Below are 17,078 nucleotides of genomic sequence, written 5' to 3'. Positions count from 1 at the left end.
ATCGTATGTATGTAACGAAGCGTACGCGTCTCACGTATAATTATCTATGCAAGCGCGCGAACGTCCGAGTCTTCGAAATTATTACGATATGTTCGCACGTGAATTACGGTGAGACGTTCCTTCATAGTACAAATGCACGAATTCAAGAATACATATATTCCATTTGTCGACTCTTTTTCTCGCAAACAGACAACCAAGAGAGCTAAAATTATATCGCACATGACATTACAAGTACCGATAAAATCAATACTTTCTTACTAAAGTTTCCTGCTATAAATTTACAAACATTTCACGCAAATATTCCAACAAAATCAAGCAGAATTTAATTGTTATTAATGATAAAAGTTGAGAAAAACTATGAAGAAACGAAAATACTTTATAATTGATTAAATCTTAAAAAGAAACCGCTGATCGATCAAGCGATAAATTGTCTGACATCTTTTTTAGGAATATCTTGTATCTTCTGAGACAAGTTTTTGCACTACACGAGATAAAAGAATTCGCGTGAAGAAATGTCACGAGAGGAGAGACTCGAACACGTTTCGAATCGAGTGGACCCTCGAGGTCTGAACTAATAGCAATCAAGCGGACAAGAAACCGCGTGTAAAGAGGCGCGATATGCTAATGTGAATATGGTTTTCCGACCGTCGGATACTAGTTGTTGTGACTCATCGGTCGGTCCCTCGTGCTGTCCTTATTTCTCTGCCTACACAAGCTGACCATTGACCATCCCACATCTTTCCGCCGGCTCGTTTCTTTCCATTCGTGGTGTATTAAATTAAACAAACACGCACGTTTACAACCGATTAACATCACTAAACTTTGAAAACAATAAAGGTGCAATTTTGACACCAGAATATGGACCGAAATAAAATATATTGCTGTTATTCTTAGCTCAAAACTGTTATTGCGCCTGTAGTGTAACTACAGTGTAAAGTTTCTTAGTCCGAACCCGATCTACTTGAAAATGCCACGCAATAATTCGCTAGGCATGCGTGCCATTAGCCGACCACCGTTAGCTCGTCATTATTCGTGCAAGAATTTTCCACGGTTGTCGTACAGGTTTCTACTTCGATGTCGCATAGCGAAACATATCACTGGCCAGTACTCATTACGCTCGATTATTATGCTCAAATAGATAAGGTGTGTAATGCAACGGTATATTAGAAAACGTAGCTGACAGTTTACAAGATAAGCTAAAATCGATTGGCGCGCAGCAAAAAATTTAATCAATAGAAATATTCGTAATAAAATAAAAAATACTCATTTTTTACAGCCGCAAAATAGCTAATCGGTCAAGATAAATTATATTTGTTGTGAGAAAATGATTGAGCCTTGTTTCTTTGCTCAAAAAGAATCTTTTAATATCGTCATTCCTTTTGAGACAATTGCATTAACTGATAATCTTACTGCAAGTGCAAGCTCTACGTCATTATCAACACCTACATCACTATCACTGTTTCTGATCTGCTTCAGCCCATTTACAATTCCGGCAGCTGCGATCAATTAAAGTAGATAAAGTCGAGACTCACCGAGGCCAAGATGGTGACGAGATAGCGCTGAGTCCTCTCGTAGTCGAGCGTGCGGTTGACCGTGACTTGTCCCTGGTGCGGCAAGTTGATGCTGAAGTAGCCGTATCCGTCAGCGGTGGTGATCCTGTCACGTCCGACACCCGAGAATTGGCCGTTGCTGCCAATCTTGCTGCTGTCGCCGGGCGCGATCGAGTACTCGACGATCCCGTTCACACCGACGTCCGCGTCGGTCGCATCCACATTCTTGAAGATCGTCGAGCCGACCGGAGTGAGCTGCGCGGAAAACGTACGGGCAAATTATTTTCGACATAATTTATCCGCGGCCAGGTGGAAATCGTGCTTCCAGCTGCGATGAGAAATCGCGGGACGATATATTCCGCCGCGGTTCTCGCGCGGAATCGAGCGGGATGATATTTATGCGACGGGCTTCGCGCGACTTCGGGGGGGTTGCTGGTTTAATCGAAGGCCGGCGGGGTCAAACCCGAAGCCTCGGTCGTCGGTATTAATAATTCGACTGGGCACTGGCGCGTCGGAACAGGCCGAGCGGGTTGTCCGCGGGACGCGCGGGAGAATCTATGAGTGTGCAGGGCGAGACCTCGTTGGGAATTACGCGAAAATAATTCAGCGGCTTTTTGCAGCGGCGAAAGCCGCGCGCGTTTTCGATTAATCCGGGGAGATAAGTCGACGACTACCGTGCGGCGCGATCGGAACGTACATTCTTGTTCGCGACCAGCCACATCGTTGCTTCGCGTCGATATTCACCCGCGAACGATATTCGCTAACGCAGCGTTGGTTATCCAACGAAATTCCGATAGGAATTTTCTCTTCTGCATTGTTTACCTCCTCGAAAGTTCAAACAAAGCGGAAATTATGGCCAAAATGATGGATTCTGTGCAACCATACTCGCAGTAAGTGGTGCTAAAACTGGCGCTCTAATAGCTAGAGTTGAATAACATGTGATTTTAAGAGACCGACAGTTTTACTTAAGCCGCAGTAAGGGATCTTTAAACAATGAACGACGTACACTCGAGAGGTAGAAAGGAGGTTAATTATTACATCCCCTTTCAGAATTAAACCGACTGTAATGCTCCCACGGAAACCTTTTCAGGCAAACTAATCTTGGTCATTAGCCATAGCTATTAGGGCGAGGAAGTCGCGTCGCCTCTTATAGCAATGTAATTAATTTCCGTCAATTTTTTTATGACGCTTAAATGAGCTAGAATGAGGAAAGTGAAGGTGGACCACTTCCGGCGCTCTCGCATGTTTTGCAGCTCCGAGACGCGATTATCGCCGCGATGAATTCTTGTTTGTTCTCGCATGTCCTCGCCGCGACGGAAACCGGTTATTCGTACACATCGCGGATTAATTAGCTCAAGCGGAGATCATGCGCCGAGCCGTCGCTCCGCAATCTCGGGATCCTCCGTGCAACTCCCGCGATTCCACAATTATGCGCCGCAGGTGGAGCAAAGGTTGCGCTCTCGTTGACGGCGCTCGGCGTGTATTTCGCCAGTTTCCACGGCAAGAACGGATGCAATAGCGCCATTAATTAGGCGATAATCTGGAGCCAGCGGAATTATCTTCGCGAAATCATTTCCTTCCTCGCTGAGCTTTAAGATATTCACAGCACGATCCACCAGTTTTAATGGCGATTTACGCTTTATTTATCTAAATGAGGAAAAAAGATTCAGATCAAGTTTCATTAAGGATCATATAAAGATCTTAATTTTTAGAAAACAATGTAATTTTAATTCTTTTTCTACTTAATTACTTTTTTATAAGTACTTAATGGGTGCGAGGAATTTCTAGATATCCGGTGCCAATGCGCCATTCCTGCCATAACGAATGCAAAGATGTAAGAATTCATAGTATACGTGGCCCCCGGATCGACCATCGACGAGTGTCGACGTTCTCGCGCTGCGTACGGAATAATTCTCGCCAACTTGGCGACGTGACGAATCTACTTTCTTCGAGGACGCGCGCTGACTCAACGATAGAGCGATATAATAGAATTTCCACACTCGTCGATGACTCGCATTCGACACACTTTTAATTTCTGCAAAAATTCCGTCACGCATGGAAAATGTCCGATTCGAAAGAAGTCGCGAGGCAACGCAACATTCGATGCGTATGATTGCATTATTCGGGCACACAATGTGCATATATATTATCATTATAATCATTGCTAATGAAATATAAATATGCTATTTTGATACCGAAAATGCCGCGATATTTTTGATATATATTTTTCTAATTCTCTGATTATAACATTTTGATTTTCTATATCCTCTATTATTTAATTCATCTCTATTCATTATTTAACTCATAATTATCATTCTCGTCAGAATATAATTATCGAACTTTCACCGCGTTAATTCCAGTCTCTCACCCGTCCATCATATTTAAACGCATAATTATAATACGTAACCTATTATAAGTATAAATTTCTAGCTATGCGTTGAACATTTTGTAGTATACCGCGATTCATTATAAGTATAAATTTACTTGCATGGCGCGTACCGTGAATCAACGCATTATGATCGCATTTTCACGCTCGACATCCAATTATTCCCTTGATTAAAAGCGCATTTTCCACCGCTTGTCTGTTGCACTACGATAGAATTAGAAAATAAAAATTGATTCGCTATTCGAATAATGGCAGTGTCCGCGCGTACAAAAGTACTTTGCTCAAAATGAAAAAGAGAACTACCGAACACCGCGCGCCTATACATTAAAATATTTAACGCGCAATAAAATATTTAGTACGTTGAATAATGTGTATCCTATAATAATGTATATCCTATTCCTTGCGTTTTAATTTCAACAAATGGAGTATTATTATAATCTTTTTACATTTTTTATTTTAGATTTGTTAGTGTTATCTAAAATAATGATTAATTAATAATGATGAATAATTATATAGATTAAAAACATTTTGTAACTATATTGAGTATTTTCCTTATTCGCGTTTTAGTTAACAAGTTTAAAAAACAAGGCACAAAAGATAAATTAGTAAGACATTTGTCGAAATTAAAATTCAGAACACAGAAAATATTTGGTATTGTACGTTAAGTATTTCGATGTTAGAGCTCGGTGTTTATGTTTGTTTCCCCGAATCTGTGACGTATGTGCGCTGTTGACTACTTATATACCATCGCACCATCAACCTTGTTATCATTCGTATTCGACATCGCGAGCGCGTAGGTCGTGTAGAGAAACACTTCGCGCGTATCGTAGTATTATTACTTCCCGAATCACGGCCACAATAGATATTAAAAAATTATTCTGTACAAATAATTATCGGAATACACGATTAATCATTTTCTATGGATAATATTCGTAATAATATCACAGGAACAGCTATCTGTTGAAACGATTTCACGCAATTTATTAACTTTAAGTAGGAATTGAGGCTATAAAAGGTGACAATTATCTCGATAATTATCAATTGTAATATAAATTTTACATCATTTTATACAGCGGTTATAATTCTTTAAACGTGTTTCGCGAAATTTATTCCATTGAGATTCATCATGCGAGAAATTGACAAAAGTACTGAATATTCGAATATTCGAAGTTTCGAATATTTCATTCCACGGATAATTATCTTTGGTTTTATCTCGTACATGTATTCACATAATACGAAATCGTTATAATCTTATAATATAAAATCGTTATAATCTTATGATATGAAATAGGAAAACATTACAAACGTTTTGAAATACGAAATTTTATTCCAACAGAATAAATCGTATTTATATTATCTTTATCCACAGCGTAATATTGATAAATTTCTATAACAAAACTACAAAGGATACGGTATTTTTCAAAAATAAAATTCTGAACATAAGAAAAACAGAAAATATGTATGTAATACGTAAAATATTCAAAAACGCATTGAATATTTTGATGTTGACTGACAACGGTGTTTAATTATTGGTTTTTTTTTTATAATATGTAACGCGAGGTACGCTGTTGCTACGCGCTATGATCTTCTCGCACACAACACACTCGAGCAAAAAAATCACTTTAAAATATTTATCGTTTATTCGTTATTTAAAAATTCCATTTATAGTAGTAATATATTTAATTTATCAAATATCTCTTTTGAGAGTCAACTCAAAAATGACTTTAATAATATTAACTATTTGGAGCGCCGGTTCGAATAATTGAAAGTTGAAATATTTCAATTATTTATTAATAATTAATTAATTAAATAATGTTTAAAGAAATGCAAAGAATAGAATATTATACTTATTATTACGAATAGTAATATTAGCGTTAAACTTTAACTTATAATTTTATGTCGGATTCTGTTGGAAAGTAAATGTATTTATGTTTCAGAGATAAATTTTGCGCATATATTCGTTTCGTAATATGATAAAATGTGTGTCGGGAGTGCCGTTTAAAGTATCGCGCGTCACAAATTTTCGGATATATATGCGAGAAATGTACGCATCGCGACGCGAGTGAGTGCATTGAAGACCACTGAGAGGAGGAGGAGGCTCAGGAAAAGCTCTGGCACCGACGGAGCAACTTTAAAGTAATTAATCATTTACTTATTATCAATTAAATGCAATTAATTCTGTCCTTTGAGCGCATTTAGCATTATTGCGCAATGTGTAACACATATAAAATATTTAAAATATTATATAAATTGAAAATAATATTAAATATTCGTAAATATTAGATATTTTTAACATATTTATTATTATTTTTATTTAAATTTTTAATTAAATTTTTTCAAAAATTCCTTTATTAGATGTTTATTTAAAAAATAAATAAAAATTTCAATGTATGCAATCATTATTTCTCATGTACTAATTATTTTAAACACTATTATAATTTAGATGTATTTTTATATTTTATAGATCAACTTAGTCAACAACTCCGTTGCTGCGCATCACGTTCTGGTGAGTACAGTAATTTGTTTTCATTTTAATATTATTAAGATAATGGATCTAAACATGATGTAAGATATATACTCAAGATTAAAACACTGCAAATTGTATCATGTTAATATAAATTTTTGCGCATTTTCAAAGCAATTTTAAATTGTACATACATTTCTAGTAGAGTAAATTTTTAATTGATTTCCAAATCGAGAAAGACTTTTTACTTTTTGACTTATTCTCATAAATATGAATACAATAGAATATTATAAATTTAAACATACAATAAAATAGACCAATACAATATAATATTACAAATATACAACAATAAACAAAAATAAAAAATACATAATTTTATAGATCCATTATCTTAATATGCATGGGTTAGGACATAGATTAGAGTGTTGATTGATATTTAAACCTGGAAATTTGCACACTACGCGATGCATATATAATACATAGGAAGATTATAAAATAAAATGCAAAGATTTTTATAATGCAATTTTATGTAAACACCATAAAGATGTGAATTTTAGTATGGTATATATTCTTTAATTATATTATATAATTGATTACATTTTTGTTTTTTAATTCATAAAATTCTCTAGTTTATATTGAAATAAATAGTAATATATGAAAAAAAGAAATAAATAAAATCAAGCTATAACATATTGAAGTTTTTAAAATATAAATTACTAAAAAATTTTGTATTCACATTTTTTTATTGCATTCATACGCGCATACTCCATGAATGTCGAATATATTTATATTCCTCTTTCTACTTCTTTAAATAAGATTTACATTTTTATATCTTTCCAGGATTAAATTTTATATAAACTGGTGCAGAAAAGCAATATTCGGAAAAGTCTTTGTTTGTGATCACAAACAAAAATGGATGACAAATATTTTACACAGGTGTAAATTAAAAATGAACAAACTATTGTAAATAATTTATATAACAAAGTGCATTTGCAGCTAACGATTATTATTGCTATGCGCCAATTCTAACCTAATCTTTCCTAATATACTCGTGCATCCGCGGTCTCGATAATGGTCGAGCACGGAAATTCGAAATTCGTGGTCCCATTGATAATGGTCGAGCACGGAATTCGAAACTAGGTGAGAACGATCGACCACGGTCGATCATTAACATATAATAATAGAAAATGACACAAAACGTTAGATGCTTACCTCTGGCACAGTGGTCTCATACGGCGTATTAATGAATTTCGGCGCATTATCATTGATGTCAGAGACCCTCACGATTATTGGGATCATTCTTTTCTTATTAGATGACTTGACTGTACAGCTTAGCTAGAAAACAAAAAAACATTAACATAAACAAAATAAGTATAAAAATTTGACTACATCTGCAGATTTAAGTTAACGCTAAATGCCGTTTAGTAATAAAAAGGAAACTTAATAACAAACATATTATATAATAATTGATATTACTGCGATAAAATAAGATAATAATCAACATATAATTATATCAATTATCAGTAAATCAAATCGAGTGTAATCTTTCGTCAATATCGAAAGTCAATAAATTTTTATATCTGGAACGATAAAACGAGTAAAACTATCATTAGAACATTTATATCTGCGATAATTTTATTAAATCGACCGCGCTCTCGGTATCCTTCGGTTGAAGCAACGCAATAATTAATTAGCTTCGGTCGTCGGATTAATTTATTCCAAGCTCCGTTAATCTCTCCGCGTAGCTAGGTTTCCCTGAATTCGAAGCGCGCCCCGCATTCCTGCAGCAATCGAATTTACCTCTATTTCTATACCGCATTTCTCGATCTCATTAGATATTATCAGTTCATTCTATTCGTATGAACTCTTGAAGTGTTCGATGCGGTGCTCTAGACCTTTCACATTCCTTGTACGATAGTGTCATAAGGCACGGCACATATGCGTCGGCGAATGCGGAACGAATTATCAAAGAGAATATAACACAGCGAACATATTAAAGTCGTATAATTTTTTTAGAATAGTCTTCATTTTTTCGACGTAAAATTTATAAAAGTAAAATTATATTACCGAATGTAGGGTTTTCAACAATTCTTTCTGCAAGTTTTACGTTTTCTACAATTCTTTGCATCAACAAACTTCCAACTCTTGCTTTGACAATAAATTTGCAGTTTATTGATGATAATGAAAAAAACACTCTGTTAGCAGGCAACAAGATCCTTTTCCGAGAAGCGGAAGAAGTTTCTTGTGTAGAAAAAGTGATAGCATCATTTTAAGAGCGCAGTAGTTGTGAAATAGTTTAAAAGTTAAAAGGTTTATTTTATGAATAATACAAAAGAATTCACTTGAAAGGAGACGAATACGATTTTTTTTATCTGCAGCGTAAATATCTTCTAACTCAAAAAATATTGACACCCGGATTGTCTTTTTATATTTATAATTAAGTTGAGAGAAATAATGATAGCACAGCTTTTTATTTATTATTACCTCTGTTCCATATTATTTTGTTGTTTATTTATTGTGATATATATCTTCTATTTACTTTTCGCTTAAAAATATTCTGTTTATACACAAAAGTTCCATTTACATTATTTTACGAATCGATTTTTAATCAACGGTGTTCAGAGAACGGGCGAAAGTTTTGAGACCAAAATGAGTAAAGAAATAATTATCGTAAAGTATAATAATCGAGCGGCGTAAATTAAGGCAGAAGATTGAATTTCCGCGTACAGCGAGAGTTTCCGCGATGGCACGCGCTTATTATTGATTATTCACATTTCGACGGCAGTGATTTTCAAGGGAGTAATTTATATCGCGGTAGTCTTTCGGTGATTTTATCGTAGAAAGTGGCTAAATGATTTCATAGTTTGGGTCGCGACGGTAATCGCTCCGTAAACTTTCTCGCGCGGACGACGCTTAGGAAGGAATATAGATTGATAGCCGCGGAGTCGCGCGTGCTGTGAATTATCATCTGAGCGATGGATGCTCTTCCAATTTCTTACGTGTACATTCGAAAGCAATCTCACGTGCGAAACACAAAAAAAAAACGTACGCGATTAGCGCTGTGATAAATGCCGTCGTTTTGTACGCGTATGACGCGCCCACAGATTATTCAAGCCGTGCGTTGTACAAGTGTGGAGAAACGCATTAAGTCCGGACAGTATGAGTGATCTCAATCTTCCAGGACTGGCGTCTTGTAAAATATAGGTGAGCGCTTAGAAATTGCGTTGGCGCGCAAAATGCGCCGATAGTATTCCTATTAAAACAACGCGCGCAACAGTTTCTAATGTTAGCGTCCCCGTTTTCTGAGTCCTTTCGGCTTTAATTTATTGGCAATCCTTTTTCAAAAATTAATTGATATCTCTTACCTGGAAAACCAGATGCGACAGATTTTCATTGTCTCTGTCTAGTGGTTTGAGGAGCTGCAATTTCTTGCCGTTCAATTTAAAAATCGGCGCTTTTACGAGGAAGATTAGTTCCAGCATCGTTTCGTTATAAGGATCGCCGGTCACCGGAAGCTCTTCCGGCACGGTCTTCTGATCGATCCCTGAAAAAGAAAAAGCGACGAATGCGATTACTGTCGTGGCCACCGATCTTTGATATCTAGAGCACACAACCTTCAATAAACTGGAAATGTATGAAATGAGTTTTTCAATCTGATAATATTCACGATTATTTGTTTTCGGTCAAGCGAACAATGATACAATATGACAATGAGAAATTGTTAATCCGTTATGAAACACATATGAAATGCCGTTTCGAAGTTTTATTATTTGTATAATACAATTTCCTCGTGTACACATCAATTCATCTTCATTCTCGTATAATGAATGCCATCTTCGACAGAGCCGATGTCGATCTTAGGTAATATCTCATTAGTGAAAGTTTAATTACAACGTATTGGCTGTTCTATTACTCAAATATCTCCTTCTAACATCCTATTTTCGTCACACTTACACATCAATCTCCGGTATTGTAATTATCTTCCTTTGACTGAACTAATTAAGTTTCCTATCATGCTATTTAATATCATCTCTTGAAATAGAATCGACATCGTCACGCTTTCCAATTCCGTTCCTTGAATTTCATAAATATCAATTCTCTATTTATACTCAATTTTAGCTTAATATGTATTTAGTGCTTTTATCAGGTAATCAACCAAATCTGCGCGGTTTCTTGATAAGTTTATCAACAAAACCATAAGAATTTTGTTAATTATCTAATGTATCTTTCATATTTACATATTTTATACACTCATATACAGTAAATCTCCGTACAACGCGGGGGATACATTGAGAAAAATGTTTGATTCAACAAATCATCTGTTCAATTTTGGACGAAAGAGACAAATTCTGGTAGTTTCAACAGTCTGCTTGGTTACAAGCTCGCCTGTCAAATCTGTCTGTTTCATCCAAAATCAAACAGACAGTTTGTTGAATCGAACAGGACATTTTTCTCAGTGTACGTTCCGTGTTATATAAATCCGTGTTATACGAGTCACATGTATGGATTAATACGGATAGGTTACATATATAGATTACGTATGCATACGAAAACATATTTATAAAAAATGTAAGTTCCAACATTTTCTTCTGAATGTTGGCTGTGCTATTTCATCGCTTGAAAAGCATTTGTTTTATCTCTCTTATTTTTGTTGTTCAAAAGTGTATCTTTTTGCATTTTCAAAGATTTATTCTTGTTACTTTTCCAAGGCGTTATAAATAAAACAAAATCGGAAAAAGATTTCACGCGATAGTTTCCATTCGAATGTGAAAATGTAGGCAAACTTATTTGCCGTGTTATACGAGCCTGTTTTACCGTGTTGTAAGAGCACTGCCACAATTTTTCTATCGTGTTACACGAATCCGTGTTATACGAACCCGCGTTATACGAGAATCCATTGTATTTTATAACTTATATATATATTTTTTTTTTAGATACCTATAATATATGTAGCTGATACTTTTGAAGAACAGTTCAATTTTACAGATATAAATGCAAAAGAAAAAAACGGATAAACATTATAAACTCAATTTACCTTTATATTCTATTTCTACATTGCTATATTCTCTATATTTATATTTATATAAACAAAATATGCTTACCATTTCCTCTGCTTTCCTCCATATCAAGAATGATGTTCGATTGTCCCGACTCCACTTCACATAAACCTGAAATAAAAGAACATGCAAAATTTATAATGATATAATTTTTATTGATATAATTATTATATTTTAATATCGTTGAATTTAATTTTAATCTGTTATTTTAAGCGATTTTATTACATTCGGGAATATTAATTTTTATTCACTTTACGTATTTTATAGGTAAATGATATAATTTTGATATAATTTTAATATAATATTTCTTAATTAGAAAAATATTATATTACGATAGACAAAATTTTATCTTGAATATTGCAAATCAACTTTTAATCTCCAACCGCTGGAGCATTTACTCTTCATACATATTCCAAATTGTTTAAAGATTTTATTCGTAAAGTTCGTGCAACTTTATGATACGCTGTAAAAATCGCACCTGACATGCGACTTTCGTGTTTTATTTATTCTCGGAACCGGCTAGAACGCCCGCGCTCTCTCAGCAGGTGCGAGAAATCCCCTTAACCGGAAACGTGACGCGCAAAACGCTCGCGTTAGGCGGTAAGATTACGGGCATTGCACGTCCTGACGTGTACACCAGCTGTTATGAAAGAGACCGGTCGACGACCGATTTTTCTTGCGTCGCCCTGGCAGTTGGATGAATTAATCGAATTGCACGCTAACGAACACGAGAGTCTAATTACCGATATGCTGCCATTATCAGCGTACACGTGAGTTCATTATGTTACCGATGATTTACCGCGTAACGTGATAGTTCTCCGTTTTAAACGCACCTTCTGACTCAACATCCTTTTCTGATTTGATATTCTTGTAATAGCGGTTAAACAGCTGGAATTTCTTTGGAATAGTTTTGCGTTAATTTTATTTCAAAGCAGAATTATTTCTGAAAATAAATTGTTATTTTCTATAATAAAATAAATATTGTATCATTGTATGCATTGCGCGTTTTCTCCATTTCACACTATTTTGCATCGGTCCGTATTGCTCAGTAAACCTTCTCGAAAACGTAGTGAAAAGTTTTTCCCTCTCTCGAACGGGTCGGACGAAACGATAGAGATTTCACTTATTTATTTTATCGGGGAAAAATACGAACGACAACTGGGTTTTCTCTATCGCATCTCTCCGGCAGCTTCCTTAATAAATCATGACGCGGTTCTCGGTGCTATCGGTGTTCTCGTTTGATGTCGAGGTCGCGTGCGAGATCCTCGGGACAGGAACACAAAAGGTAGGACGACCGCGAAGGAAAGTGCGCGTGCCCGCCGGCTGCGATCTTTCCGCGAAAGGTTAACGTCGTACAGTGCATTAATGGTCCCGAGAGAAGATGCACCTCCCTATTGAAAGAAACTATCCGTACATGGGTACATTGCTACACGACATTTACCTTTCCCGTACGCTTTACCCACTTGGCGCTAAACATCACGTCCGTACAAGACTTTCATTGAACTTCTAAGAAGTGGGACGAGAAAATCTGCTTATTCGTAAAACAAATATCATAATTAACATATTGAATTGCGTATGAAAATTATACCGATACATGAAACTCGTCGAAAGTGATGAAAACATATAAACGATTAATAACACACGAAGGCCAATAATTATTCAAATCGTATTTTCATTGCAGAATCCATATTTATAGTATCAAGTTAATTAGTATTTAATAATTACACTTTTGTGTGAAACTCTTGTCAGCTTTATTTCGCTCCAATTATTTACGTGCAATGTATCACTGCCACTCCGCTATCAATTATAATAAATCAATTTAATTAACCGGGATCTAGAACTCGGATAATCCAATTCGCACAATCCCTTCGCTCAATATCGCACGTTCCGCGCATATCGTCGTCCGTCATATTGCGAAATCGCGCGATTTCCGCGCGAGCATTTGTCATCGTCCGGCCAGCCACGCGCAACATTCCCTGCCGAGCCCTCGTAAAGCTCCTCGCGTAAATCTCCCGGGACAGCGGGCCACTACTGGCGAACCCCGATCATTTCTTCGCATGGAAAGTGGTCGTCGCATTAGAAAGCGCAGAAACGAACGATCCGTCGTGCCGATCGCGACCCATATTTACCATCCGCGCTCCGACAATGCACCCGAATGCCTCGTGTTGTTTTACGAAAGTGCGAAGCTGATCTTTGCTCGATCGTCGAAATACTACCTTCGGCGCAGTTCGTGATCTCGCATGATTTGTCGATGGTGTTCTCTTACGGGCCGATTTTTACGATTCAAGCGATACACGCGAGCTAGACTCGTGATTATTCGAACATCGGCCGAAACTCTTGTAGGTAGTCGCATAAGTCACATGAATGCGTGTAATATCGATTGATAAAAATATCTTAGAATCTGACAGCGTGCCATTAATGGTGTGCGGTTGTAAAGTAGTTTATACGTGTACTACGATCAAAAGCTCCCTTGGTGTCGTGGGAATCGATACTGAGTCACACAGGCGGTGCCTCCGTCGAGAAGTTTTCAACACGAAATCCATTATAGAGAAAATTGTATTCCGCTGTACGCGCGTATCGGAAAAAGTTTCGCACCATCTGGATTTCCACAAAGACCGCACGTGTATCTTCTTACATAAGGAACAATCGGTAGCGTAAACCAAAGCGGAAGTTAATAGCCGCTTCAAATAGAATAATAAAATGACAGTTAGATGAAAAAAATTTCTCATCAAGGCGCGAATATTACACAGCATTACGCAGCATTTTACACAGAATGTGCAAGGAGCTATGGTTGAAAAGAACAGACCTATTATTCGATCGCAGACAGATGTTTTTTTTTTTTTTCATGCAAAGAAGTGTAGAAAACAGTTTGCTCGTTAATTAGTAAGTGCGTTGTCGAACGCACGTAAAGCACCGTCTCTGGTCCTCGATGAATCACGTTTCTCCGTTTAAACTCTCACCTTAAAATACCGCCAGAACCGCACCTATATCTCGCCGTCTAGGCACACGCGAATTATCGCGTTGGAATGTACGTTTTATCCCCGACCCGCTAAACCATCTATACACCATTCTCTCGCGGTATACACCTCCTCTCTGTCTGTACGTGGCTATTCATTGCGCTCGCCACGGCTTGCGCCGAGCTTATCGATCCCGCGCAGAGTGAATCTCCGTGAAACGTCAAAGACGCATTTATTATTATTTATTATTCGCTTACGAGAGACAAAAAGACGCATTTAGTATTATTCGTTTTGTAAAATTAGAGGACGCGACGCATTTCGTATCGTTCGCTTTACAATCGCAAGACGAACGAAATTAGTTAACCAAAAACGAGAGTTATGTAAAATGTTAATTATATAATGATGGTAAAATCGTCCGTGGAAAAGCGTGGATAACGAACTTTCCTAAAGCGCACTTGTTTCATAGGCAGTGCATAATGCGCAACGATCCGCGGGTCGACGGTAAAAGCCAGAAGAGAACTCACACCTCCGCGCGTGCCGTGGATCCGCATAGACGCGTTTATGCCCGACGACAACGATAAAACACGGCTCAGCTATCAGCCATGACGTAAGTAATTGGCAATCAGCTGAGGTGGATTTACGCGTGTGGGAAGCCACGCGGATCAACCGTGACTTTTACGCGCGAGTCATACTCGTTTTATTTATACTCTCTATTGTCCGCTAAAAAGCCTGGCTTTTTAATTAATATTTTTTTTAGAAGAATTTTTAATGATAGCGTTTAATTATGTTATCAAGATAATTTTAGCAAGAATGGAAAATAAGCAATTAATTACTCACCAACTTTCGAGTGGACATCCTGAAGTTGTAAAAGCACGCACAACAGACACCAGAACCAGCAGGTCGTGATTTTCGCCTGCGAAAAGAAAATCGCAATTAATAATTTTAATCGAAATATTATTAATATAAATTATAATGCGCATACAGCTGGTCAAATTGTAGTAATTGTGAGACCGCAAAGAGATTCGCGCGTGATCGGTCGCACGTTTGCCGGGATCTATTCGTCGAAGCCATGATATTCATAAGCCAGTCTCTTAACCGCTATTATTCACGGAGATCTTCAGCGGCTTTAAGTAGCTACTTTGCTGAAACATCGTGAAGCACGAGACTTTCCGCAAGGAGCTCGTGCCTGGCTCAGTGTACTTCATCGCATATTGTGATTTGCCTGAGCACAGATGTGACGACAAATAGTCACTTGTCACTCTTCAAACACGCGGTGTATAATTTGCTAACTTTAAACATATATTTGAAAATTGCTTTTGCAATTAGTCAAATTTGAATTTTTTTTCTTTTTCTTTCACCTTGTTCTCAGCCATGTTTACGTGAATAATTTGAAAAATCAGAATACAAGAGAAGATTTTAACTTGCTTATTTTTCAAATATATATGATAATTTAGACGTGTCTTCAAAATTAACATACTTATGATTTATGTTTACGCGATGATGCTCGCTGAAGTTTGGCACACGGCACGCGATATGCAAATTCCGAAATTCGGTCGGGGGGGAACCTTGACGGGATGACGCACTAGAACGCGGCCAGGAGCCTGAAACAGGGGCGCATCCTCTCTCGCGTGCGAAGACTCGCCGGGAGAATCCCATGCGGGAGGCAGGATCGATAGCGCGGGCGGCTCTGTGAGGTCTTATGCTAATGCGCCGTCGATGCGCCGCGTATGTAATAAGGCCGTGCTGCCAGCGCGAATAAAATGCCGAACGAAGGGAAACAATGTTATCGGCCTCGCGTGATCTCCGGGCCCACGTCGCGCTCTCGGGCCCCGCCGGCGTTTCTCACCTGAACACGCGCGCGCGCGCGCGGCGGCGGCGGCGGCGGTTCTCATCAGTGCGCGTAAAGTACAATGCCTCCTCTTCTCCATGGTCTGCAAGAGAGACGCGCCGTCCTCGCGTATAAAGATCCGCGCGAACCGGGAACGTTCGTTACGGGAATTGCAAGACAATCGGCCGTGATGCCGCGGTTTCGCGAGGAATAAGCCGCATCTTCCTCCTTATCGGTGATAAATTATTCGAAATATTTTTCACGAAGCACTGCAAGCTGAATATTGATAACAGTCTGGATTTTAAGCTATTCCGATACTTTTCTGTCGAGGCAGTTGTTAGATACCTGGTAACATGACGTAAGAAAGATAGCGCGCGCGTTTATGATTCCGAGCGAACCTAATGGAGAAAAATCGAAAATCGAGATATGGAAGATTGAACAAGGCTCTGCGGTTTCCGCATGGCAGAGACCTCGCGTGTTCCAGCTAGATAGTGTAGTCACCTCGCACTCAAATTAGACTATCGTCTAGAGGGTCGTTCGTGTCTCGCGTTCACAAAAGTCTCCCATGACAACAATCACGCACTCGCCTTTTTAATCTCATGTTAGACCGTTTTTTCCTACGGCTTTCACCTTTATTATAATTTTACAGTTATAATTTTCCTGTAGAAAAAGACGCAAACACAATTACAAGGCGTTATAAATTGGAGCAAATTAAAATTGAAACCCGATGATTAATATGTTCTTGCTAGAAAATATTCAACTTGAGATCGCCAAGAGATTTTTCCGACTAAAAGCGATTTCTGGTTTCTATATAAATACTAGAAAGTACGCACGGT

At 37.5% G+C, this 17,078-nt stretch overlaps 1 protein-coding gene across 4 annotated transcripts in view; it reads right to left on the bottom strand.

Moving 5' to 3' along the window:
- The window catches only part of Cad99C (cadherin-99C), a 98,895-nt gene that overhangs the window by 19,818 nt on the left and 61,999 nt on the right, over window positions 1-17,078 (bottom strand). For all 4 annotated transcript variants that reach the window (XM_012373487.2, XM_067349142.1, XM_067349141.1 and 1 more), the window contains 5 exons: window positions 15,252-15,327; window positions 11,503-11,568; window positions 9,766-9,944; window positions 7,613-7,735; window positions 1,533-1,805 (listed from right to left, as the gene is read on the bottom strand). In XM_012373487.2, the coding sequence (XP_012228910.2) occupies window positions 1,533-1,805; window positions 7,613-7,735; window positions 9,766-9,944; window positions 11,503-11,568; window positions 15,252-15,327 (717 nt within the window). The remainder of the gene's footprint in view (window positions 1-1,532; window positions 1,806-7,612; window positions 7,736-9,765; window positions 9,945-11,502; window positions 11,569-15,251; window positions 15,328-17,078) is intronic.

Source organism: Linepithema humile, chromosome 2 (assembly GCF_040581485.1).
Source record: "Linepithema humile isolate Giens D197 chromosome 2, Lhum_UNIL_v1.0, whole genome shotgun sequence".
Classification (NCBI taxonomy): domain Eukaryota; kingdom Metazoa; phylum Arthropoda; class Insecta; order Hymenoptera; family Formicidae; genus Linepithema; species Linepithema humile.
This window is presented reverse-complemented; position numbering and strand designations above follow the sequence as displayed.